General features: G+C 44.6%; 1 protein-coding gene across 1 annotated transcript in view; it reads right to left on the bottom strand.

The window, feature by feature from the left end:
- LOC147889079 (protein PSK SIMULATOR 1-like) overlaps window positions 1–23,846 on the bottom strand; it is a 64,015-nt gene extending 40,169 nt beyond the window's left edge. The window contains exons 1-4 of the mRNA XM_087392222.1: window positions 22,360–23,846; window positions 19,062–19,387; window positions 12,258–12,350; window positions 12,019–12,109 (exon numbers count right to left, since the gene is read on the bottom strand). Of these exons, the coding sequence (XP_087248348.1) occupies window positions 12,019–12,109; window positions 12,258–12,350; window positions 19,062–19,387; window positions 22,360–22,701 (852 nt within the window). The 5' untranslated portion in view covers window positions 22,702–23,846. The remainder of the gene's footprint in view (window positions 1–12,018; window positions 12,110–12,257; window positions 12,351–19,061; window positions 19,388–22,359) is intronic.
- Between the last annotated feature and the right edge of the window lie 3,023 nt (window positions 23,847–26,869).

The following is a 26,869-nucleotide window of genomic DNA, read 5'->3' as shown; positions in this document are numbered from 1 at the left end:
TTAACCGTCTTATAGCGATGTGGGGCTACAAATAATAGCACCATGTCACCAGTGTTAAATTCTAGGTGACGTCTATGTTTGTTGGCAGACCGTTGATACCGCTCTTGCGCTTTTCGCATATGATCCCTGACTTGAAGTAGAATGTCTTGCATCTCTTGAACCAGTTGATCAGCTAGGGCCACTCCATATTGAAGTATAAAATTCGTTGGTACAATCGGAGTGTGTTCATAAGCTGCTTGGAATGGAGTCATGCTGATGGCACTATGGAAAGAGTTATTATAAGCAAACTCAAGGAGTGGTAGATACTCTTCCCAAGCTGCTAGGCGTGACTGAATATAATGTCGAAGCATTTCTTCCAGAACTTGGTTGACTCTTTCAGTCTGGCCATCTGATTCTGGGTGGTAGGCTGAACTGAATAGTAGAGTTGTACCCAAAGATTCGAACAGTGAAATCCAAAAGTGACTGGTAAACTTAGGATCTCTGTCGGATATGATATTCTTAGGCAATCCATGGTGTCAGAAGATGTGTTGTATGAAGAGTTTGGCTATGTCCGGAGCCTATGCACTGCTTTTGCAAGCAACAAAGTGTGCCATTTTGGACAATCGATCAACAATTACCATAATCTGAGTGTTACCTCTGTAGGATCGTGGTAGTGTTGTAATGAAATCCATGGAAATACTTTCCCACCTTTCAGTTGGAACTGGAAGAGGCTGAAGAAGTCCTGTTGGAAGTCGTCGGCTTGCTTTCATTTGTTGACAAGATAAGCAAGATGTAACCATTTTGATGACGTCGCTTTTCATTTGAGGCCAGTAGTATGTTGCACTGAGTAACCGATAAGTCTTGTTGATGCCTGGATGGGCAGCATAAGGAACTACATGATGCTCTTTTAACAAAAGACGTCGAACATCCTTGTCATGTGGTACAAGGACGCGATCTTGATAATACAGAAGGTCGTCCGTATAAGAATAGGAAAAGAAAATCTTTTGTTCGGAAGTCGAAGGTTGATCTTTTGAAAGAACCTGTACTGCTGTGCCGAAGTCTTTATCATTGAAATACTTTCCTTTGAATGAATTCGGAACATCCACTGATAACGTAGAGATTACCATAGCTGATGCTAGAGGTAACCTGCTGAGAGCATCTACAACTACATTGCGTAGTCCTGGAATGTACTCAATGGTCATGTGAAAGTTGGCCAGAAACTCAACCCAACGTGCTTGTCGAGCGTTCATGACTGGCTGAGTAAAGATATACTTTAAAGAGTGATGGTCTGTTTTGACCACAGAGTCGGCTCCCATGAGATAATGTTTCCAAGAGCGATAAGCATGTACAACGGCAAGAAACTCCTTATCATAAACCGGGTATCAGGTTTGGATATCAAAATGTTTATGGCTGTCAAAAGCAATAACTCTACCTTCTTGCATCAAGACTGCTCCTGTAGTGATGTCGGAAGCGTCGCTCATGACCTCAAATGGAAGGTTTGGGTCAGCAATAGCCATAACTGGTGTGGTAGTGAGTGCTTGCTTGAGTTGCTGGAAACTATACTCTGTTTCGGGAAGCCATTGAAAAACTGCTGTGCTTTTCAATAATTCGGACATAGGAGCTGCGATTTCGAAAAACTGATAGACCTTTGTATGGTAGAAGTTTGCCAATCTGAGAAAAGAGCGGACATCATGAACATTCTTAGGAGTAGGCCAGTTTCGGATCACCTCGACCTTCTTCGGATCCACAGAGATGCCTTGAGCTGAAATAACATGTCCCAAATATTCGAGTTAGGTTTTGAAGAGCTCACTCTTCTCAATGTTGATATAGAGAGAATTGGCGCGGAGAACTTCAAAAACTTGGTGAAGATGTTGTTTGTGCTCTTGTAGGGATCTGCTGAAAACGAGGATGTCATCGAGGTAAACGATGACGAACTTATCGAGGAAAGGCCTGAAGATGTCGTTCATTAGTGTCATGAATGTGGCCGGGGCATTGTTTAACCCAAAGGGCATGACCAAACATTCATAGTGTCCATACTTTGTTCGAAAAGCTGTCTTGTACTCATCGCCTTCTCGTATGCGAATTTGATGATAACCTGAACGAAGATCAATCTTTGAGAATTGTGTTGCATGTAGAAGTTGATCGACGAGGTCATCGATGCGAGGCAATGGATACTTGTTTTTGATAGTGAGCTTGTCAAGGGCTCGGTAGTCGATGCAGAGGCGCATTGACTTATTCTTTTTTTCCACAAGTAGTACAGGAGATCCGAAAGGGCTGCGACTGGGCCGAATGTGACCTTTGTCGAGTAGTTCGGTGACCTGTCTTTGGATTTCTTCATTTTGAGTGTAAGAAACCTGATAAGGAGGTTTCGACGGTGGAGTACTGCCGGGAATAAGTTCGATTGGGTGATCCACTGGTCGTCGAGGTGGTAACTGCTTTGGCAATTCCTGTGGAAAAATATCCAGGTAAGGCTGGAAAAAAATTTGGTTGAGGTATTCAGGAGGATCCTTTGTTGGTGTCTCCTCTACTGCCGTAACCAACAGAAGTGAAGTCTTTACTTGACATTTACGAACCCACTTCTTTACTTGTAGGGCAAAGGCGACTGGGGTTGAAGGAGAGTCCCTAGAACCAGTTAGCTCAATAAGTTTTCCCTGGTGGACAAACTGGATAGTATGGCTGCGAAAACTGATTGATGGATCATAGTCGTAGAGCCACTGTTGTCCGAGTATGACATCGTACCGAGAAAGAGGCATGATGTCGAAGTTCAACTTGTCCGTATAATGTTGGATGCAAAAAGACAAGTTTTTTATTCTGGTGTTGAACAAGAAAGTAGTTCCATTTGTGAGTTCAATCTGATAGTCCATGAGACTAGGACTGGTGGTCAACCGAAGTTTGTTGACCATAGAACTAGCTAGGAAATTATGAGAGCAGCCACTGTCGATGAGGATAGTGACCGTTGTTCCACGAATCGATCCTTGAACACAAAGTACTTGAGTGGCCAGGGAAGGTTCGGGGTTGCGGGCAAGGCTCAGGTGGATGGTATTCGCTATTCGAACAGCTTTGCCTTTCTTGTCTTGAGCTGGGGTAGCATCTTCTCTTTGGGAAGTGCTAGGTTCCATATTGGAATTTTGCTTTGGTCGCTTGGGACAATCGAACCATCTATGGTCGCCTGTACAGATGGTACAAAGTCCTTTTGTGCTGGAATTGTTCTTCTTGTCAGTGGCCGCACCTTTTTGTTGGGGATGTCGGTAATGACTTTGTGAAGAAGAAGAGGCGCGATCCTTGAAGGAGTGCTTCTGTTGGAATCCAGCATATGATTTCTGAGTCTTCTGGGGATCTTGAGACTGTCGCTGACCTTGATTACCGGAGGTTTTTCGAAACCTGGTGTTATCTTGAGGGCGAGCACCTTTGGCCATAGTAGAGTTCTGTGTGCAATTAGCACTCTGCTTCCCTGTGTTTTGGAAATCTGTAATGCGCTCTGCGTAAGCAATAGCGCCAGCTGTGGTGGTGATGTTTGCTTTAAGGACATCAATGCGTAACGAGGGATTTAGGCCTGAGACGAAAGCATGAAGGCGATCATCCTCAGTTAAACCATCAATCTCCAGCACCAATGTGGTGAACTGAGAGATGTAGGAAGACAGGGAGCCCGTTTGCTCCAACTGCCGGAGTTTTGAACGTGCTTGGAAGTCCGCATTGGCAGGTATGAACTGCTTACGGAGCACGTGTTCAAAATGTTCCCATGTTAACACACTTTTTCCGTCCTTTAAGCGTCTTTGCCACCATAGAAAAGTTGTATCCTTGAGGAGGGAGGCTGCCAAGGCGATCTTTTTGCCTTCACTGAGGTCAACAATATCAAAATACATGCGCATTTTTGCGAGCCATTGGTCAACTGTTCGGCGATTGCGTTGACCAATGTAGGCTTCCGAAAGTTTGATGTCAAGTCTTTTAGTTTTGGAAGCTTGAAGTAAACGGTAGAGGGCACGTAGTTCAGTGTTTTCTACCTCTGGTGGGAATGAATCCGCATAGTCGTCTGGTTGAGTCACGTCGTCCTCTGTATGTGTGGTACTGCGAGACTCTTGAAGTTGTTGAACTTTCTGGACCAAGTCGGAGATGCTGTCCTGAAGTTGGGATATTTGAAGTTGCAGTAGTGAATCGCCTTGTACGTTGACTTCAAGGGTCTTTTTTGGACTTGAGTCTTTGATCTCTGGAGAGGCTTCACGCGAGCGTTGCGACATATCGGAGATCCCTGTGAGAAAAGCGCGAACTTGCGCTCTAGTTTGTACCATTCCTGGAAGAGGATTCGGGCTGCTCCCTGAGGTTGCTCATGTTGGAGGAGGCAGGCGAGGCAGGATGGAACCACCCGTGGAAATCTGGTAAAGAAGGTCCTGTCTGAGGTAACACTGGTGATGCCGAAGTGGTGTTACTGCTCATGAGAGGATAGGAGTAGGTTGCAGAGTCCACGGATCTGAGAAGGGATAAGGAGCTGCTGTCGGAAGTGGAGGATATCCAGGAGAAGGAGTGCCTTCAGAGTGTAAATACTGTCTTGGAGAAGGTACAACCTGTATAGGAGGATATCTGGGAGCTGAAGGAGGTGGAGAGTACCCTGGAGATGCTGAAGGTGAGGGGTAAAATTCTCTCCAAAGATGGACAGCAAACTCTTGAGGAATATCGGGTTCTGGGTATCTTCGTGTCTCGTGGAACACAACCTGTACTGTGCTGAGGAAGTAATGTAACTGAGGTGCCTCACGCAGTAGGTATAGGATGTGGTCCAAATCACTAGGAAGGCACGTGACACAGAAAACCCACGATGCAAAAGCTCCGAAATGGGCTGGTTGTGCAATCTGAACACGATATTGTGTGGTAGATGATGCCTGAGGTGTCCTTGAAATGCCGGGTGAATTACCAGGGGTTTCCAGGCTTTAAGGGAGATTCTTTCATTTGCTGTAATTTGATAATGACAGAGAATCCTTAAAAGCAGAATGGAAAGACTCCACCTGGCAAGGAGAGCAGGCTATCAATGGCGCAACAGGCTGCAGGTACCTGATTCTGGATCGCAATAGGGGCTGGCACACCAGGCTGCTGCTGTCATGGCGAAAATCTGTTTGCAGGTTCTTTTTCGACCGAAGGGCTGGCTGGTGTTGAGCTTACGTTGCAGGCTGGAAAGGAACAGGGCTGCAATACCAGCGGGGTTGCAAAGGGCAAAGAACCTGGCAGCGAAAAAAACGAGGGCTGGCAGCAGAAATGGCACGGCTGGCAGCGTGAATGGTGCGTGAAGGTGGCAGCAGGATGCGTGGGCTGGCAGCGAGATGGCGAGGCCAAGGTGTGCAGCAAATCTACGCGGGCTGGCAGCGAGATGGCGAGGCTGAAGGCGGGCAGACCCTGCGTGGGCTGGCAGCGCAATGGCGAGGCCAGGCAAGGCAGCAGAAATGGCACGGCTGGCAGCGTGAATGGTGCGTGAAGGTGGCAGCAGGATGCGTGGGCTGGCAGCGAGATGGCGAGGCCAAGGTGTGCAGCAAATCTACGCGGGCTGGCAGCAAGATGGCGAGGCTGAAGGCGGGCAGACCCTGCATGGGCTGGCAGCGCAATGGCGAGGCCAGGCAAGGCAGCGAAAAGGGGCTGCGCTGAGCGAAATGGCGAGGCTAGGGCTGCGCAGGTAGGCTGCGATATGGCGAGGCTAGGGCTGCGCAGGTAGGCTGCATGCAGATCCGTACGGGCTGAGGCGGCTGCTGCTGCGTGGAGATCCGTACGGTGCAGATCTGTACGGAACATCAAAGAGGTTCGCCTCTTTTCGTTGGGGCTGCCTAAGGTTGGGTAGTTGCCCAAAATTTAATTGGGGGGTTTAATTAACCCTAGGGTAGCTAGGGTAAACCTAAGGTTTGGGCTGGGTTTTCCATTTTAACCCCTCTAGTACCCTTTTATAGGAGCTTGGTGCCTAAAAGGTGTGCCTATTCGAAGGGGTGTGACCCTTGGAATAGGTGCACCTTTTCATGAAGGGTGTGTCCCTGTTTTTAAAAGGGGTGTCCCTACATGAATAGGTGTGTCCTTTTGTCCACGATGGGGTGTGTCCCTTGAATGAGGAGTCGAGGCTCTTCATCAAAAGGTGTGTCCGATGGTGGAAAAGGTGCGTCCCTTGGTTTTGGGACAGCCCAAGCACCTGAAAAGACACGATTTTTGTCGTGTCCATTCACATCAACTCGTGATGTGTGGGAGATGGAGAGGCCATAGATGACTTTGGGCAAGGTTGGCGCTAAAAATTTTTACGCTCATCCTCTCCATCTCTTCCATGCACAATGTGCACGGATATCCTTCTAGCGGAAAAGATGTATCAGATCGGTGCTAGAAGGTGGGGGACATTTCCTACAGGCAGGAGCGAATTTTGCTCTTATACCACTGTAAGAAATCCTAGATTTACTATATTTAAAAATGTGCTAAGGAACAGAAAGGAGACTGAAATAGCAGAGAACAAGGAATAATGGTATTGCTTGAATGTCTGTAGAGTGGATGTAATGTGTCATCCATACAATTGGGCCTCTCTTATATAGAGAGTGAAGAGTCACACATGAAAAGGTGTGTACTCCAAAGGGTGTGTGCATGAAGAGGTGTGTACCCCTTGTGAAGGGTGTGACCCTTGATGAGAGGGTACATTACAATAGAAATGTCTCTTCAATAGAATCTCTTGTGGAGGGTTGTGCCTCATAGGAAGTGTCCCGTCGAAAGGGCAAGGGTTGTGCCTCATAGGAACTGTCCCGTCGAAAGGGCATACCCTTCCACAAGTGTCCATTCATCAAACCATCCATAAGTCTAGAAATAGAGAAAGGAATACGTCACAAATCGTGACAATGACATTCTTACAAGACTTTTGCTTTCCTATCTTTAGTCACACAAAGGTGATCATCCTTCAGGAGGAAACTATCTTTCATTGAAAACTGACTAGATGATTGCCCCAACTGAATATTCCTCATAATCTCTCTGAAAAAGGTAAGGTTCTTTCATGGCCTCGAGGCCCTTGTGATGAGCTATGGTAACATTGTTCACACACGGCTTTCTAGATAATGCATCTGCTACCATGTTCCGGGTTCCTGGAGTATAGACAATCTAGAAATGGAACATGGACAAAAATAATGCTTCCAAATGGTTAAAGCATGAATGACCGCCAGCATCTCTTTTCCATACACACCCATGAATCTTTTTGTGTCACGCAGCCTCCAACTCTCAAAAGCTATGACTCGACCATCCTAATGAAGAGCAGCTCATACACACTCCCCACATGCATCACAGTCCACATCGGACTGCTTGTGTAGATCTAGAACAACGAGAATTGGCTCGGTTGTTAACTTTTCTTTGAGAGTGAATCTGCATAGCACTCAACTAAGCTTTGCTGCCAGGACTCCCTCAAACCTACTTCAGATCAGAAGAAACCATATTGCTCTAATACCAATGTAGCATGCGGGGACTAGCTATGCGGAAACATAGATGAAATGTTAGAAGGAGAACTCAAGCATGAGAGATCTTCCTAACTATAGTACACTGCTTTATTCATACATTGTTGCCAAATCAGCATACAAAACTGTGCTGAGACCACTCCCCTAACTATGACATGTGGGAGATGGAGCTATACTGCAGAAAATGGACACCCAAATCTCGCCCATAGGATGGCTGAAAGTGAATCTGCATAGCACTCAACTAAGCTTTGCTGCCAGGACTCCCTCAAACCTACTTCAGATCAGAAGAAACCATATTGCTCTGATATCAATGTAGCATGTGGGGACTAGCTATGCGGAAACATAGATGAAATGTAGAAGGAGAACTCAAGCATGAGCATGAGAGACACCAGAGATCTTCCTAACTATAGTACACTACTTTATTCATACATTGTTGCCAAATCAGCATACAAAACTGTGCTGAGACCACTCCCCTAACTATGACATGCGGGAGATGCAGCTATACTGTGGAAAATGGACACCCAAACCTCGCCCATAGGATGGCTGAAAGGGGCTGCTGGAGGTTGGGAGCTGGATAATCAAATGACGAGGGCTGAGTGAGGAAAAAGGGGGGCAAGGGCCTCTTATATAGGGTTGGGAACCAGCCAACCTTGGGGCAGCAAAACTGACTGGCTGGTCGGTTTTGGCCGACCAGGCTGCTGGCCGCTGCCTATAAAACCAGACCCTTTTGGACCATTTCCGAAAGGCCTTGGAGCTGCCCATGCTGGGTGCCCCTCTTCCCTCCTACCACACTGTGTGCCGCCCTTGGGAGCCCCAAAAACCTGCCAATTATGCTGTGATCTGCTGAACAGGCAGCCAGTTATCACTGCCACCTGGGCTTGACCCTGGTGCATGTGACAAAGAGTCAAAGAGAGCTTTGACCAAGCTCAGGCTGCCATAGGTGAAATCTTCCTTTTCACCCCTATGGTGGTATTGGCTGGAATCTACCGCTTGTTCTAGGTTTAACATCTTGGTTGCTGTATTGGGTGGTTGATTGCTTCTCTTTTTTTGAAACTTCTTCACAAATACATGATACTCGCGTTGAGCCCCAAGACGCACAAACCAACTGATTCTCATTCTCACATCTTCACAATTCAATGCAATTGCTATTGCATCATCCAGTGTATTTGCATGTTTTTCCTGTTAGCTCAAAAATATAATCTTTGACTTACGACAATGGTTCACGATTTCTTAAAATTTATTGGTATACTCTGCTACCGATAAATTCTTTATCCTGAGATGCACGTACTCATCCCACCCTCCTGATGGTTTATCAGGAGATAGAAAATCCTTCCTGGGCTCCATCTTGAAGCTCTCCCAAGTACCATCTATCTGTACCTTAGTGAACATGTGGGTGTCCTTGTGGATTTTCATAACGTCATTATGTACTTCGTAAATGGTGAGAGCCTCGTCCCATTTGTGAAGCCAACCACTATAACATTGGAGTTCCTATTTTCATTTGGTCTTCATATTTATCAGGTCTATACTTTAATATGTTAGACCATTTTGGTTTTATGTTTTCTCGTGTGTGGATACTAAACTCCCACTCAGCCAATCCTTTTTCCCTAATTTTCTCTAGAACGCCCATCAACCATTGTATGCATAATTTTCCAGAATACCGGAATTTGCCTGTAACTGCTGTATCATAATCTGCTGCAAGGCATCCTCCAAAATTCCTAATCTTGCATTTAATGACTGAATCCCACAAGCCACAAGGCATGACACCTCCTGTATCAGCCAAACTCCCAATCCTACAAGACTAAATATTTGTTTTGTTTTGGTTTTGGTTTTGGTTTGTTTCTTTCGTTTTCCCCTTTTTTCCCAACCACGTATATGATCTCGCTCTCTATTTTTCTCCTTGTTTCTTTTTTCCTTGAAGATAAAAGCATGTGTATCACACTCCAAATCTATGCAACACTAAGAGTAAAAGGAAGTAGAAGACTGCTTGATGAAATCTGTGACGACCCCCCTGTTCACCTCCAAATCTTTTTGCCCCACTTCTTATATGTACCCAACAGCAAGCTTTAAAACTATCACGATGCATCGCAGTCACAATTTCTCTGCATCTCCCCAAGACCTTTGCATTAAGGTGTGGATGAGTTGCACTTTGGCTCTTTATTACAGCTTTTAACAAATGCACAAAATTTGTTAAAACACCAAGGTAGATGACAGTAACTGCTCGGCATGCCACATGTACAAATGACGCTTTGATAGATCACATGTCTCTTAACCCAGTAAGCAAATTAATGTTATTTCCTGTCACAAATACAAGCCCCCTCCCGTAGTGCTCAAAGATGTAGAATCGAGCATGATCCTTCATCAAAGCGCTGAGCACACAATCAGGCCTATTGGGCTGAAGAAGAACAAACCTCGACACTCCTATAATGCCACCATCAAAAACATACACAACGAAATACATGAATCACAAATATCAGCCACTCCCGTAGTACTCAAAGATGTAGAATCGAGTATGGTCCTTCAGCCAAAGTAACCAACAATCAGGCCTATTAAATTGCAAAACAACAGAACCTCAGCACTCCTCTGATGCCATCATCACAAATACACACAACGAAATGCATGTGTAATTTGCACACCTACCACAATGCAACCTCCCACAAACAAACTTGCCGCAACGTAAATTCCTAGACAGAATACCAACCAATTCAATGTGCATGCTGCTGACGAAACCATTCGCTGTATCACGTCGCTCCTCTGCTCAGCCTCTTGTAATGACATATTCACTAGCTCAACAAACGCTCAGATGATATATCATGCATTCTATTGAAGACTCCCTTTATGCTTTTCGCTCCAGGCGGACACAATGGATTTAATTACAAAATGCATATAGCACAAAGAAGAACGCCATCACAATCAGCAAATCTTTCTTCCCAAAGTTCAGCCAGCTCTAATACCGAACGATTACGATCAATCATCTCTACTGCAAGTGCAACCTATATTCTTGCTACAAACCAACACATAGTTGAGACAAGATCTCCACCCAGCAAATGTGACCTCCATCCCACCTCCCACAGCCGTCACATTCAGACATTCACCTAACCAACGACCATCTATACAAATACAGATGCAATCACCCATGACTCCTTTGCGTGCATCTTTTTTACGTTTGATGCAAACTCTTTCAGATATCTACAAGCCTTCCACTGCCACTAGAACGTTAACGTATCAACATAAGCATAACAGCCGTAGATTTGATGCATGGCAGTATCAGAGCACCGTTTTTGGGTTTAGGATAAGACGTGAGGCTTTTCCCTAGTGTTCAATGGTTGTAAGTAGTCATCATATCACTCTCACCAACATAGCTGCAAATGTCTTACCCCAGCCCAAGGAACTAATAGATCCACCAGCAAGATCTACAAAAGATTTGACTATGGTCGCAAATGTCTTACCACAGCCCAAGGAATTAATAGATCCACTGGCAAGATCTACAAAAGATTTGACTATGATCCTTCGGAACATCATACTACAAAATCTATGGATGCAACAATTGAAGCATCCAACTCTAGAATGGGAAGGTCATGGAAAGCGAGCTAGCTGCCCAAGATCAAGCAGAGAGGACATTTATTCTGATCAGAAAAGCGGATGGGAGCTGGAAGAGAAAACTAAGGATCAAGGCTTTTTTTCAAGGACTATCAAATTTCATTGCTAGACAAATCATTTGCAGAAACTAAACAGATGGATAAACGAGCAGAAACATTAGAGCTCTAGCTGTGCAATTTCCATCAGGGTCAAGATTGTGCCAATTAGACACATACTGCACTTTTATTCTTGTTTATCATAGACCAAAATCCGGATGCTTTAGCAAACCTCCTTTTTTGCTTATTTCATCATGCAATGAGGGAAATAATATAAATGATGAAAATCATTCATAAGGCCTGCCCAAGATCCAAAATAGGGAAAAAGAAGGTGAATTGGATGGGCAGCATGGAAAAGAGGGCGGAAAGCTCTGTGTGTGTGTGTGTGTGTGTGTGTGTGTGAGAGAGAGAGAGAGAGATTTCCACCTAAAAAAGTATGTGTGTGTGTGTGTGTGTGTGTGTGTGTGAGAGAGAGAGAGAGAGAAAAGTCTATTTTGTAGACTATTCTCATTGTAAAAAGCTTTTCTAATATAAATACAAAGGTTTCACCAAAAATATGTGTGTGTGTGTGTGTGTGTGTGTGTGTGAGTGAGAGAGAGAGAGAGAGAGAGAGAGAGAGAGAGAGAGAGAGAGAGAGAGAGATTCCACACACAAAAAAAGTGTGTGTTTGAGAGAGAGAGAGAGAGAGAGAGAGGGGGGGGGTGGGGGGTGCGGGGGGGACACAGAGAGAGTAGAGAAAAAGATGGAGAAATTTAAGGGATGAAAATAGCAAGTGAAACTTGCACCAATCATAAAAAGACAAAAAATAAACCTCAAAATTACCGAATTTTCCCTTTGAGAAGGAAACGATCACTCTACTAAAGCCTACCCTCACAGGGCAGGCCAACAAACAGGTCTGTTTACATACTGCCATTCAAAACTAGCTTTGAAAATTTGAATGATCAGAAAAGGAGGAAAGAGCATACAGCTGTATACTGAGCTAGACTCATCAGATTATGCATTTCTGCCTCCGCCTCCTCTTTTGTTTGCCTCGAAGCAGTAATCTCCATATCCATCCTACAAGAAACAAACCACCCTCATTGCAGACGATGTTCCTAACTATGAGACAAATGTCTGAAGGTCTTTAAGGTGTCAGTTATATTTAGTTCCCTATTGGAAAGTAAATCAGTGTTTCTATTTCAATCTGGAGAGTATAGAATCTCACTTTTCAAACAACCGATCTAGTTGGTGCCACTGTGGATCCCGACAATGATTGCCAAATCGAACCACCTCTCCTGAAAAAATCTTCAGCTCGTTCCTGAAAAGCAACCCTCAATCACTGAACAGCATAATCCCTTTAAGCTACCATGTTAAAAAGCACATCAGAGAATATATTTATCAAGCCACGGTATTCAAGAACTTCAGGTACTGTGCCATAGCCACTGCTGACTCAATCGTAATTCTAAAATGCACATGCAAGCTTTGTCTCTTGTTCAGCCATGCACAAGTACACATACACCCCCAAAAAAATCAAATCGCTTAGGCCTACTGTTTGCAGAACTGCATTGAAGTCTGAAATTCTTATGTTCTCTGGGCCATTGGATATAATACCTTGGAAAATTCTCATTGCAAAGGCTTCACTTTCCCTGGTTACTTCAGTATCAAGAGTATGATGGTTTTTAATGAGCAGACAATGGTGTCATTTACCTTTAGGCAAAAGAGCTAGAGAGCACAAAAGAAATCCTAAAACAAAACCAATTACCACTTTGCATCACCCATTAACCTCTGCACCACAGAAATAAGCATGCAAGGACCAATCTAGATTGTAGCACCCTAATGCAACCATGTTGAATGTCATGTTCAATGTGGCTCGCACTCTGTTTGCATCAAGATATGGAGTCGTATAATCCACTTGAATTCTGCAGCTACGAGACCCTGCACTAACTGCAGTTAGGGAGCAGTTGAGACGAAACATGGCCTTATCCTTCTGTAGTGCCCTCATGGCCTCTAACTAAACACCTCTAGTGAATATCTGATGATAAAACAACGTAGAGTTGCAAGCGTTGTACTCACCCCTAACCAAAGGTCAGGGTACCTTGGAACCACCAGAGCTGAAGGTCAGGCCCATCACTTAAGCCTAGTCCTTGTTCAGTATGCCCTAGTGTCCCATACACCAAAACACACCTTGCATATGTGTCTTGACCAAATCCAAGCTTTTTGTACACCTGGATGTCTGGCACTAGGGACATCATGACATTCAAATAATATTTGGCACCGAATGTCATCGTTCTCTAGTACACAAACTTTGCCCAATTTAAATAGGATTCCATTCTTTATGAAAGACTATTGGGTTGAAGGCCTAGCTCTACGGGCTACCAGGCCCAATAGCCGAGCCCACGACTAGCAAGCCATTTATAATGTCGTAACGCCCGAACTTTGCAGAGCAATTGACCCACAACGTCTCACAACCAACCTCCTGTACATTCACGTACAATTACCGTACAACCACGTACGGCTGCCCGTCGTCTAGAGGCCTTGGCCCTTTAGCAGCCCATACTCACGCGTATGATATGCCAGTCATACACCCGTGCAAACACCCGTACATGGACCATATCGCAGTTTGTCAGCAGCCCGTGCTAAGGTTGTACAACAGCATATAAGCCAAGACCTGCACAATCCGTACACACCGCCAATCGACCAGCCTGCGTCCACGCCTATGTGATGACCAGCAGCTCGCCCAATAGCTCCCGTACCATTATCTACTCCTCAGCCCGTGAGCTTAAGCATACGCCCAGCCAGCCCAAGACCTCTCGTGATCCGTCATCTGTAATCCCCCTTTTCCAATCACTTGGCTCTGATACCAAAATATTACGATCACTCTCTTTAACTCGCTTCACATCATCAGTTTAACAATCAATCACGGGGCAAGCACTCGAATTTTTCCTCCCAGCCAACCTCGGTGGTAGCAAAACTACAGAATAGTCAACAACGTGAAGGCTCAAGCTTGCCAATTCCACCAAGCCCCAAAATTCGCTAGATGGATCTAGTATGCCACATGTCTACATTAGGGGGTATCTCCTAAATGCATCATTCACCCCTCTCTTGGGATATCATTGAAATCATTTGCCCCTTGGCACATTTAATGCATTTAGACCCCTTAGCCTTAGATCCACCTAGTCTTGTGCCATGTCACCCTCACCAAGGACCTTGACCTTGATTCCTTTTTTGATTATTTATGTGAAGCCCAAACAAATATAATACAAACATTGATCCTTTAAAGGAAAATGTCGACTAACCCTTCTTGCATTGTTTGTTTAGTGGGAGTTTGGATCTAGATACATGCACTTTTGCGTTGCAATACCATGGTATAAAAAATGGTTTAATGGAGATTTACGGTGGGCTGCTTTGAAGATGATGAAGGATATAATGAAGAAGACAGAATCATATGCCTCGAGAAAGAGATAGCACAAGTTGAATGGGATGCAAATGACACTAGTTGTATCTCCAAAAAAGGGACAACAGCCACAAGTTTATTTCAATGAGAGGGCAGGAAGAGTAAAGATTCTCAGCGAGACAAACAAGCTGAAGGGTACACGGGTATGGATATCTGAGGAGCTTACTCCAACTCAGCTCAAACCACAGAATATCGAACTTACCAAAGAGAAAGATGCATGCAAATCTGGAAAATGGGCAGTCTACCAAGACGGATTGGCACTAATTAGAGATTTCAAATCTAAACCCAAAGACCCTCAGTCTTAAACTGATGTGAGATGCCATGTGCACTCCTCGACTCTCTGGTTTATCCAGATGTTGTAAGTCTTCTTGATTTCGCATGTTATCCCATAGGCCCATGAGGCCTCTCGTGGACGTCTCTCTCTCTCTCTCTCTCTCTCTCTCTCTCTGAGCATAGATTAGTACTCAGCAAGGGCCCTAGCGCGCCCTGTGCTCCAGCCTGTTCAGGCTTGTATGAGTCTTCTTTTTATGCACTTTGTCCCATATAGACCCATGAGGCCTCCTGTTAGACGTTAATACATCTTTCTTTCTTTCTTTTCTCTCTCTTCAGGACTCTGCACGTGGAACACCCTCCCATGGTATCATTCCTATTAGAAATGACCCAACAGAGGGTACGCACAGCGGAAGACTGATAGTAATGCCCAGGAACTCACACATTGTGATGTGGGGTGTGGAATCACAAACTTCTTAACTTATGTGCATAAAATAGATGTGCAGACTCATCAATAGACAACGAACCAGCCAGATAGAGAAACCACCAAAATAATATATTTCCGTCCAAAGCTATGGACACAATACAAAAGAGAGAGATCCAGAGTCCCACCCCCACTAGCAGCCCCATTTGCTGCTCCACCTGGCCTCCATGTGGCCAACCTAATCTGCTGGTCTGCCCCGCCCTTCTGCGCCATCTCTTCTACCAGACAGCCCGCCACACAAGCGCTTCCAGCCTGCCTATGCCGCCACCTATGCACCTCTTTTGCAAGCCCATTTCTCTGCTGTTTATAACACACAGCAAAGTCAACCAAACTCAATTTTCAGTAGACCAGAACTCTGAACGCACCTGACTGAACCTGAGTCACCCTCCTTCTCGCAAGGGCACTGTCCTCCAGTCGTGGAAGTCGATTCCCAAGAGCTTTTGAATCAGGGTCATCCTTTAGCAAGGTCCCCGCCTTTAGGCTCCCACACCTGTGAACCTCCTACTTGGGCTCTGATACCATGTCAGAAATGACCCAACAAAGGGTACGCACAGCGGAAGACTAATAGTAATGCCCAGGAGCTCACACAGTGTGATGTGGGGTGTGGAATCACAAACTTCTTAACTTATGTGCATAAAATAGATGTGCAGACTCATCAATAGACAATGAACCAGCCAAATAGAGAAACCACCAAAATAATATATTTCCGTCCAAAGCTATGGACACAATACAAAAGAGAGAGATCCAGAGTCCCACCAACGGTGTGGTCCTCTGATCTTACCACAAGGTACTTCTCCTATCTGCTGGCTATCTCTAGACTCGAGCCTGAGTGCTCCACCTCGAGTGTCTGTAGACTTTCCATCCAGAACGATCCTCTCCACCTTGCTGTCTGGAAACCAGCCTAGGTGGGCTGCCACTCAAGCTCAGTCTGCAGCTCCTTCAGGGTCACCTTCACCTCTTGTGGATAGGCCCGAGGCTTGCCTTCTTGCTGCTCCTGTCTGCTGTCAGAGGGCTGCTCCAGAGAATGATTTATGAGGGCTGGAGCCCCTCCTTCTATAGGCCCAGGGGCCTGTCATAAAAACCGACCAGTCAGCTTCATACTGGCCGACCAGACTGGCCAACCAGTCTGCTGCTGGTCCAGCCCTTTAAGGGCTCTAAAACCGGGGCCCTTTGACCCAAACTTCTAGGGCCTTTGGCCCTCCAATTAAGGCAAGGGCCCAGCCCTATATAAGGCATGCCACTGCCCACTAGCAGCCCCATTTGCTGCTCCACCTGGCCTCCATGTGGCCAACCTAATCTGCTGGTCTGCCCCGCCCTTCTGCACCATCTCTTCTGCCAGACAGCCCGCCACGCAGGCGCTTCCAGCCTGCCTATGCCGCCACCTGTGCGCCTCTTTTGCAGGCCCATGGATTCCTGCTTTGACAGCTGCCCACATGGCAGACTGTGTGCTGCCCATGTGGCAGCCTCTGCCCTTTCTGTGTGCTGCCCATGTGACAGCCCCAATATCCCCTGGTCTACCTCCCCCATGCTCTCCTCATATGGGGGCTTACAGATGGGGAGGTGACCTTTCCAACTATTCCCCCTCGACCAAGAGAGATCGCAGTGCACTTTTAGAGGGCATTGCCACGTAGAGGACACGTCTAGGAGAATGATCACGGGCTGCTTCTGTCGCTCTGGAGCTGCGACCTAAAGGCGATGTAAGGCAGCCCCTGAAGGCGACTGTTTAGGTGCAGTCTGCCCGCACAGTGGACAGCACATAGGGTCGGCCACCAGTCCTTGAGGTGGCCCAGTATGATCCAGATGATTTGCTGTAGCAGAGGCAGCAGGAGCAGCCTGCTCAAAGGTGCACTAAGGCAGCAGTTCCTAGAAGCTTGCCCAAGGCCTGTTTGAGGGCAATCTGTAACAGTGCATCTCAGCGGCTGTTTGGAGCTGTTTGGTACACTCTGAGACAGCAGTTCAGAGCTGATTGCCCACAGCAACTTGCAGCTGTAGTTCGGGGCAGTCTGCCCACGGAAAGCCAGCAGGGTCAGCCACTAGTTTGGGGGTAGAGGAAATCGGCGGCTGCTTGCAGCAGCTTGTTGGAGTCGTGGACAGCGAAGGAGGTTCTTGTTGAAGACGTCAGAAGGGCAGTTTTCTTCACAATTCCATCCCATTTTCCATCTCTCTCCGCTTTGTGGACTGTTTGTGCCAGCATCAGCAGGAGTACAAGGAATTTGAATAGCTTCATGGGAACCCCATGTTCAAGTAAGGAGGATAAGCTCAACCGCACGAATGATGCCCATTGGAAGCTCAACATGAAGATATGGTTCATCCATAAGGGCTTGTGGGAGCTTGTTCAGGGCTACAAACGGAAGCTTGAACGTCCCAAGGACTCTATCAACTGAGGGAAGGATGATTTTCAGGAGGAGGACAAGGATTGGGAGGATCGGGACTCAAAGGAACATTCAACCTTGGTCAGGACAATCACAAAGGAGGTTTCTCCGCCCTGGATAGTGCATCTGAGGTATGGTCTAAGCTAGAGGATCTCTATGCAAGGGATTCGGCGACATGCAATCCTTCTTGATGCAGGCAAAGGTTCTCCATGATCAGTTGCAGGCCATGGGTGCTGCCCTCACCACAAGTCAGCTGGCGGCACTCATAGTCACTAAGCTTCCTCCAGATTACAACATGGTTGCCTGAGCGTTGAGGCGCCAGGACGCCACAAGTCAGCTAGACTTTGATGATCTAAGCTCCCTTTTCCTTGTGGACGACTCAGTTCTAGTCTCCCAAGGAAAGCTCAACGTCACTCCACGTGGCACTCCAGGTGGAGGTGAAGCACTTTCGACAGTACATAAGAAAAAGCAGAGCAAGTGCTAGAAATGAGGGAAGAGAGGGCAGCTGGCTAGAGATTGTCGGTCCAAAGGCAAAGCTCATTGGTTGCCAAGGGTTGCCAGACAACACCAGCCTTCTAACAGTAAGACAGTCTCCCTCCAACCACGGGTCAAAGCCAGAGAGGGTATGTGGGTGGGAGTGCAGGCTGATAACAGCTCCGATCATTTGAAAATCCGGCAGGTAAAGCAAGGCTGTGGAGCTATGGACCAAATGCACTGGGATGGTGCTGCATTATCCTCCAAGATGACTTTAAGCTGGACAGACGTGGGACATTGATACCCTCATTATAAAAAGACTTTGTCCATTTTCTCTCAGACTCTCTCTTTTTTTGTCTTTGCTGAATGGAAGACTTTCTTGGCACTTGTACACAGGGATGGTGTTGAGGTTCCCTGTCTTGTTTCTTCCTTCGTGGGGCAGGGGGAAAGGACTGCGTAAGGTTAACAATATGCACAATACATGAAGAACTATACTTTTAGCGGCACCTTTTTTGTGCCGCAGATGTAGCAGATTTTCAGTCAACACAAACACTACAAATAGTAACAAAACCCATTAAATCCCCATTTAAATTTCAAAGAGGCTACATTTGGAAAACTCTACATTTGCATCAGAAACAGACTTGTCTAGACATTGGACATGTCAGAGTAAGGATCGTTAGAAAAAGAACATACAAAAAATCCAACGGAATTCCAGCTTTCTTGCTCTGGTCTACAAGAATTGAGTATGACCAGATCGGAGGCTCAAAATAGAAACTACATGCAACAAAGAGTCTAAACCTGACTGATAGAAATCTTGATATCGTTACCCTCTTTCCTCCATATAGGAGCTAGAAAACGATTTACAACATCTTTATACATTCCGGATAACCTCCAATGCATTCACTTAAAAATTAAAATAACAATAGAAGCTTAGAGCTTTGCACGCTCAGGCTCCCAAAGTCAATTAACTCGAACCTTTTATCGGCCGCAGCAATTCTAAGCAATTCCGCCATATCTGTAGAGACCAAGCGTTGGACTCCCTCAGACCGCAGGACCTCCTCTTTCAATATTTTCATGCTCTCATCTGACAGTGACTGCTTTAAATTGAAACCCTTCACAATTGTGTTAGCCACCTCAAAGGCCAGAATCCCAATCTTGTTCCCTCTCGGTGCAGCTCCAGATGCAAAACCACTCCCCAAGTTGAGATTTGTCATGCTGCTCCCCAAAGTATCCAGTGCTTCTACTGCTTTCCCCAAACCAGCAGTACCAGCTCTCCCAAGAATCAATCCCATCTCATTGACCTGTTGACAAATTATGGACAGGCAAATACATTTGTAATGTGTGAGAGCTACCATTAACCACCAGAGTTCTATTCAGGAACTCTGTTTTTTTTTTAAAGAGTGACCCCTTGAAACACTAAACCTAAAAAAATTCACCACATGGGTCCTTCTATTCTGTAAAGAATTAGGACTCAATCAACCAATTATCCTAGCAGCAAATTGAATAGCTAAAATTAGCAGACAAACAAACTATCTAGACAACTGATTAAGCATCCAATTATTGCTACAAACTTGAAATGGAGCTGAAAAGTAGGGAAGGGGGTAAATTTTCCAGTCAAATTTCACAGCAGAATGAGGCATAACTTTTTAGCATCATCAACAGATACATCTTTATAGATTCTGATATACTTGTCATTCATTCCTTATGTGAATGAGCTACTCTGACAATTAGAGAGATCCAACTAACAGCTCATTTCTCAAGTAAGACATCAATTGGCATCAGGAATGTTAAACTTTCTCAATATGTTTCCTCAATAGAGGCAAATGCTATAGAATACAGACAGCTCATCCGAATCTTGATCACACACACTAGCAATCGGTGTTCTAAGCCAGTACTTTGAAAAGCTCAAGAAAGTTCACAAGCAAGGTGCCAAAAGAGTTTGAGATATCTGCAGATTGATTACGCAGTATAGATGATAGAAGGTCAACGTGTGGATTTGTTTTTCCACTTGGAGGGTCAGCCAAACCAACTAGTTCTCAATTTACTATCACTTGTGAGCAGGTTACAGATATTGTCACAAAGCCCCAAAGGTATGACAATTTTTCCTGCTTCATGGGACATTTACTTAAGAGGGAGAGTAGTGGTGGTTACATTGTTCGCATTGCTCGTTTTCAGTTTTTCAATTGACTTTATTCTTAAGCAATTTCATAGAGGGTCCTCGATACACGTAAATTGCACATATAGGCACAATATCGGTATTGTCTAGAGGACACATTATACGGCAAATCGGGATGTGACTCTAAATCTACCACGCATATCAGCTCAAATTTTCATTTATAGAAGTAAGATATCATAGGGCTCATACTGTCCTCACTCCTTCCACTATTTCCCGCCATCTTCAGCAAGGACAGCCACAAAGCTGCTTCACATATTCTGCATAGAAGTCCCAAGGCAGGCAAGCTCAACGCCAGCATTGACTACATGTGGCAGTGATTTACAGCTGCAGTTGACACAGAATGGCTGCCACAGCAGGCAGGATGCAGCATACCCACCTTGGCAGCCAGTTGGGTAATAGCACAATTGTAAAGCAAGGAGAGAAAGTGGTCATTCATCATGCCATGTAGAAGAAGGTGCTTTTTCCCCACAAGCTGTATCAAAAATTGTACTACAAGGAAGAGGAGGGTTGGGGGGAGGGCCACTTTGAAGGAAGATGATAAAGATGGTCAAAAGATGAAGGGGGATGTAGGGGAAGATGATAAAGATGGTCTAAAGGTGATGCACTAGCTAGCTGTTGGGTCCCGCCCCCAGCACAACATTTAGTGGACCCTACAGACCCTCATCAAAGGGTTATTCCCCAGAAACTAGAGTATTTTTGGGGTCTCGTTCGTTCAGAAAGAGCTTGCACTGGAAGGGCACTGCAAAAATTTCAGGAAGCCATTATGCTCTGTTCCATCACTGCCTTTGCCTCTGTTTGTGCTGCTCCCTCTCTCTTCTTCCCTCACATGTGATTTCAGCTCTGTATGATTTGGCACTCTATCCCATATTTAGCCAGCACCCAGGTTAAGTCACCATGTTAATTCACCAACATGACCTACTCTCCTCTATACCCGGGGAGAGGCGAGCTTGTGTTGATAGGCTTTCTTTGTCTCTTCCTAGATGGTCTCACCAAGTGCTTCAGCTATTTGAGGATTCATTTAGTCTACATATGGCTTTAGGGAGCTAAAGCAAGTCAAGTATAAGCAGGTATGATCATGCAGCAGGCACGATAATATTAAGAGCTGGACACACAACAATGGCCGAGCGGAAGGTTCTTGAATCAGAAGTCAATAATGCACTTTAATTTGTAGAAGAATGTGACTGATGGTGACGTTGCAAGCCCATCTACAAAGCTCATACTGAACTTCCATGTGCTACCTGCCAGGTTTTACATCCCTTGACCTTAGCCTTCGTCAAAAAAGCACGAGGTACAGAGGAAACTCAGCATGACGAAGGCAAGAACCACTGATGAAAAAGCTGAGGGAAAGCAATTGCTGGCAGCTGGGTGGTCATGAGCATTATTAAAATAGCTTGTACACCAACAGACTAACATAGGTCGCAAGTGTAGACCATTTAAGCCGACCTCCTCCCAAAGGACCCATATAGACACATGAGCAGGCGATGCACGTTCCAACCACAAAGAATCATACTATGCAAGTCAAAGGCATGTTCAAATCTCGTATATCAAATAAGATCAAATTAATTCCCAAGATTTGTAATATAAATACATAAATGTATAACACGTTTAACATCTGAAAAGATCAAAACAAGTAGCAAATGTATAACATCGTTTAACAACGTCAAAAGTTTATATTAACAAGTAACAACGTCAAACATAAATGTATAACATGTTTAACATCTGAAAAGATCAAAACAAAGAAGCAAACGTTAAACATCGTTTTCACATGTAGCTATGAGGTTGACCAAACGCAATGGTCTAAGGCAAGATTGAATCAGCAGGTGGCTGGAATGCATCAAGCCTGTTGTGCAAGTAGCTAGAGTACAAAACAGTTACACTTGATCGACTCTCATTGAGGGACAAAGATTGCCATCACATCTAATGTCTCGTAATTAAGCTGTTATATAGCCCTTTCGCTGCCTTCTCCGCACTGCTTCGTTCTCGAAATGGATGGTTTCAGAATGCGCATGCTCCCACTTCTTAGTTCAAATTAATGGTGTCGATCAAATTCATGGTTGCAAAATAAGCAAATGAAACCAATGGAGAGTTGCAAATCACCTTTGCAGCTCCTTTTCTAGCCACAATTGTTGTCCTCGATCTCGCAGTCCTGGCTTTATCAGAGAGTACCCTGGCAAGCCTTTTCCTATCTCCTTTGTCATCCCTTTCCATACATTCTTGACTTTCAAAACTGAAATCCTCTAGATCTTCCGACCCTCGGTTCATCCTTCCAGAGGGCACATTAGGAAGCATCTTAAATAGTCCTGGCTGGCCACCTATCGTGTTCAATGGTGATTGGCTTCCCATTCGGTTGGTGTTTTGATGTTGGTGCGTGTGCTCGTCCTTAGACCGCAAAACTGGAGAGGTGCTCAGATTGGATCGCCGCGAGCAGATTGCCCCCATCCTTTTCGAACTATAGAAGAGGGACCCTTGAAATAAGTTGCTGATTCTGATAACGCTTGATCTTAAGCTTGGCTGACGACAAACCAAATGGAAGCTCACTTGCAAGGCTAAGGGATGCTTTTCGGTTCGACCCGACGAAGTACGTCCGTGATTTTATCTAGTAAGCTGGAGCACGATCGGCTGATATCCGGGCTCCGAGCCGCTGCCTGACCGACAGATTGGCAAAGTCGTGTAACCCGCGATCATCCTCACTGTCAAAATTTGTCTCCCCACGAGCACAGTTGCGCCCAGACCTGGTATTCTCATTCTTATTCCATTTTCATTTCTACTACCGCGTTTTCAGTAACCAGTGTACAGCTGATTGGAGATCACAGAGCGAATCAGCAGGTGTCCACCATTAGTCGAGAGGAGACAGGGCAGAAAGACGAGCTACGCAGGATCGAAGTGCGGCCAGTAGGGAGAAGCTGCAAGCCACTGGAAAGTAAACATGGCCAAGGCGGAGATGGGAGCGAATTAGCTCAGCTGGAGCTGAACAGGGAAGAGCTACGAAGTGCAAACAATTGCCCACGAAGCAGGATGGTGCAGGAAACTGGGGAGGACGAAGAAGACGAACCCCAAAGCCTCAAAATCAGCAAAAATGCTTGTTTCGGAGCAGCACCCAACAAAGCCCAAGTACAGCAACCCAAGTCACACACACACACAGTGAAAGGGGCTCAAAACCTGTGCAGTTGAGAGCCCAGAAGGGAGATGAGAGGGCTGCCGGTGTTAACAGAAATTTAACAGAGTCATTTGGGTCCCTAAATAACCAGGCCACCCAGTGAAAGAAACTTCTAACTTTGGGGCTGGGAATGGGCAGTGGGGATGTGAATATGACACACAGGGCAACGGGTAAGGAAGAAAACTTTGCGCTTCGACTGAAAGAGGAAGAAGAAGAAGAAGAAGAAAGGGCAAGGTGGGTGCACAGTCCTGGCTCCTGTAAGGAGCTTGCAAGACGTATTGGGCAGTCAGGGGAGAGCACTCTGAAATTGAAGAAGTTTTGGGCAGTCAAGGGGAAGCACTCTGAAATTGAAGGGATAGGAGTAATGAGGTGAGGCCAGGTGTCAGTCTATAGACGGATAGACGGAGGGAAAAGCTCACTAGAGGGTTAAAAGATGGATGAATGAAAGGAAGGAAGAAGGTTTTGGGCTCCTGTGATAAGGCAATGGTACAATTTTCACTTGGTTAAGGCTACAATTCTCACATGGGTTGAAGCTATATATCTATATATATGTGTGTATAGGAAGGAAGGGAGCAAGGTGGTTGGTGGATGGGTGTTTTTGTTGTTGTTGCTGGGTTTGCCATTGCAGATTGGCAGCCAATGAGCACAAAAGAAAAGAAAGGCCCTCTACGTCACATAAGAATTGCAAGCTTATTTTTATTAGGCTTCCCAAGAGTCAACCTCTGGCCCCTTTGACCTCACATGCCCTCCACCTATCCCCACCCACCTTTCCTCCCTCCCTTCAAACTCTCCACACTCCTCCTCCCCCCCTTGTTCCACTTTGGTGCGTCCCTCTCCTTTGCCATTGGTCAATCCCCTTGGCATATGCCTCTGAGAGCGTTCTCATACAAGAGAGCTTATCCTCACATTTGTTTCACTAAGCGTTTGAATGGAAAGGCTTTCATGCTGGTTTGCACTTGTGAGCCTTCCAAAGTTGACTCTATCCCAATCAATGTGATGGCAATGAGTACTTTGTTATCCTTTTCCTTCCTCAACTACTTCCCTTGACATAGGAGTGGTTGAGTATGACCATAAAATGTTCTCTTGTTGAATTATACCAATGTATGCAAAAGCATTGAGATAGACTATGTAAGCAATGAGGGAAATGAACCATTGAGGTGTTGTGGTAAAATAGAGACAAATGGAATACTATGTAACATTACCCTTATCAAAAGCTACTATTCACTCTTGGTAAAATAGAGACACAAAAACACCGCAACATCGAGGCGTTGTGGTAAAATAGAGACACAAATGGAATACTATGTAACATTACCCTTATCAAAAGCTACTATTCACTCTTGGTAAAATAGAGACACAAAAAGATTGCAACAACCTTTTCTCCCATTTCCTTTGTTTCTCGATTACTAATGTGATTGCTTTGCACTGCTACTCTGGAATCTACTCTTCTTCATATTTCTACCTAGTGTACGTATAGTGATGGACTTTTGCCTTTTTTAAATGCTTTCCTCTCCTCCTCCTCCTTGAATCCAAAAAGAAACATACTTACCACTTTTAAAGGTACAAGGGAGGAAGAGCTAGCATGTTCTAAGTGAAGTTCCACGAATTTTACATTTATACAAATGCAATTCTATGTAAGGCTAGGTACATGTCCATGTAACAATAGGTATACATCCTTCATTCACCCCCAATTTGACGGTGGTATTTTATTTTGTGAAGTAACTCCATTGATTTACAATTCTCAAGGGCTTAACTTTGACCACAATGTTAATATGAAAACTCACCACCTCATAAGGTCGATTTATAAATGTAAATTAGAACCTTCCTTGTATCTTTGCAAGCTAAAGAGAATTATAGTATCGTGTCTCATTGCTTCCTTTATATTTAAACTTGTATTGAACCATCATTTCCTCCACATGCCCTCTTTAATCAACCCGTAAATAGTGAAGTTCCTCAAAGGATGCTTATGTAACATATTTCTAAAACTCTCTCCCCCTCTTTAATCAACCAATGAATAGCCAAGTTCCTCCAAAATCCTTATTGCAAGATGTTTATGTAGCATGCGACTAAGGCAATATTTGTCAGCACAAAATGGTAAGCCGATGTTAATTTATAGGACGCAAGCTTGGTTCTCTCCCGCTCTATAGTAAGCTAGGGTTAAAAATCCATTTCTAGAGTAATTTTCCCTACAAATCCTAGCTAGCATGCCTCATACACATGCTTGCATCACGACTTGTTGATATGGGGAGTCCTTCGATTTTATGCCTTATGTGTCAATATATATGCCCAATTACGACACTACGATGTGATCACTATGACATTGATGGAGGGAGCCAAGGCACTATGAAGTTTACATGGGTAGTACTCCAATTTTATGCCTTCTCTATTAACATATACCTAACCACGACACTATGATGTGATCACTTCTTATTTTAAGTCATCGTGTTTTACTTGGATTGCTACCATCTTTTTTAATAGCCTATTTGTTCATGCTTTTATCTTTTGAGTGCATATCAACTGTCTCTTATTTTTGTGGAAGTGGATAAGTTAGGTCATGACTTATAGTTTATACCACGATTCAATACTCTTTCTAATTTCTATCATGTTACTCCCATTATTATTATTTATTTGACTCATTTATTCGAGGAATTTGTTACGTACCTACAACCTATTAGTGCACTACACACCCTTTGTAAAACCACTTTCTTGAGTAAGTTCCTTAGGAAAATCAAGGCACTTGGCACTTTAAATTTGTTAAATTATGGCACTCTTTAGCCATCTCTTTAGCAACAAGCATCAAATTATCAACGCCAATGGGATATAAGGAAAAACAAAACTTCCTAATCCGTGTCTTTTTGCGGGAAAACTGATTATTTTAACTTTACTACATTCAAGATTTCCTCATCAAGGGTTCACAAGAATATCAATCCTCCAATACTTGTTCTTTAACTTTTATGAGGTTCTTTACTCATACAACACTTCTTATAACATAATTCCCTTCATGGAAAATCTTTCTCTTTCGAATCGAATTCCAAATAATCTTGTCCAATCAGCATGTTCACAACTTACAACTAGATCTCCCAAAGTTAATGTTGTTAAATACCAACTCCCATTCATTTTCTTCTGTCAAACTAGTTCTCCCAAAATTCTTTCAGCTAGTTTTCCCAAAATTAATGTCATTGAATACCAATTCCCATTCATTTTCTTCTTCATTCTCTCATAGCATGAGTCTTCTTAGTCGGAATACCCAAATCACACATTTTTTTGGATTCTTTCTTTTCAACCATTCTATCATATTTGCATGAGAAAAACTCCCATCAAGCATTAAAGAGCAGTCTTTCATCTTTTCAACGACTGATTCAAGTCCTAATAGAACATAACATGTTCTTAGTTCAATAAAATAAATGTCAACACAATCAATTATAAAGAGAAATCTTCCTATTTTCGAATTAT

This window comes from Dipteris shenzhenensis, chromosome 21 (assembly GCF_047967505.1).
Source record: "Dipteris shenzhenensis isolate YYH24624 ecotype China chromosome 21, Dip_SZ_1.0, whole genome shotgun sequence".
NCBI classification, from domain to species: Eukaryota; Viridiplantae; Streptophyta; class Polypodiopsida; order Gleicheniales; family Dipteridaceae; genus Dipteris; species Dipteris shenzhenensis.
The sequence above is the reverse complement of the archived record's forward strand: the minus strand, read 5'-3'. Positions and strand labels throughout refer to the sequence as shown.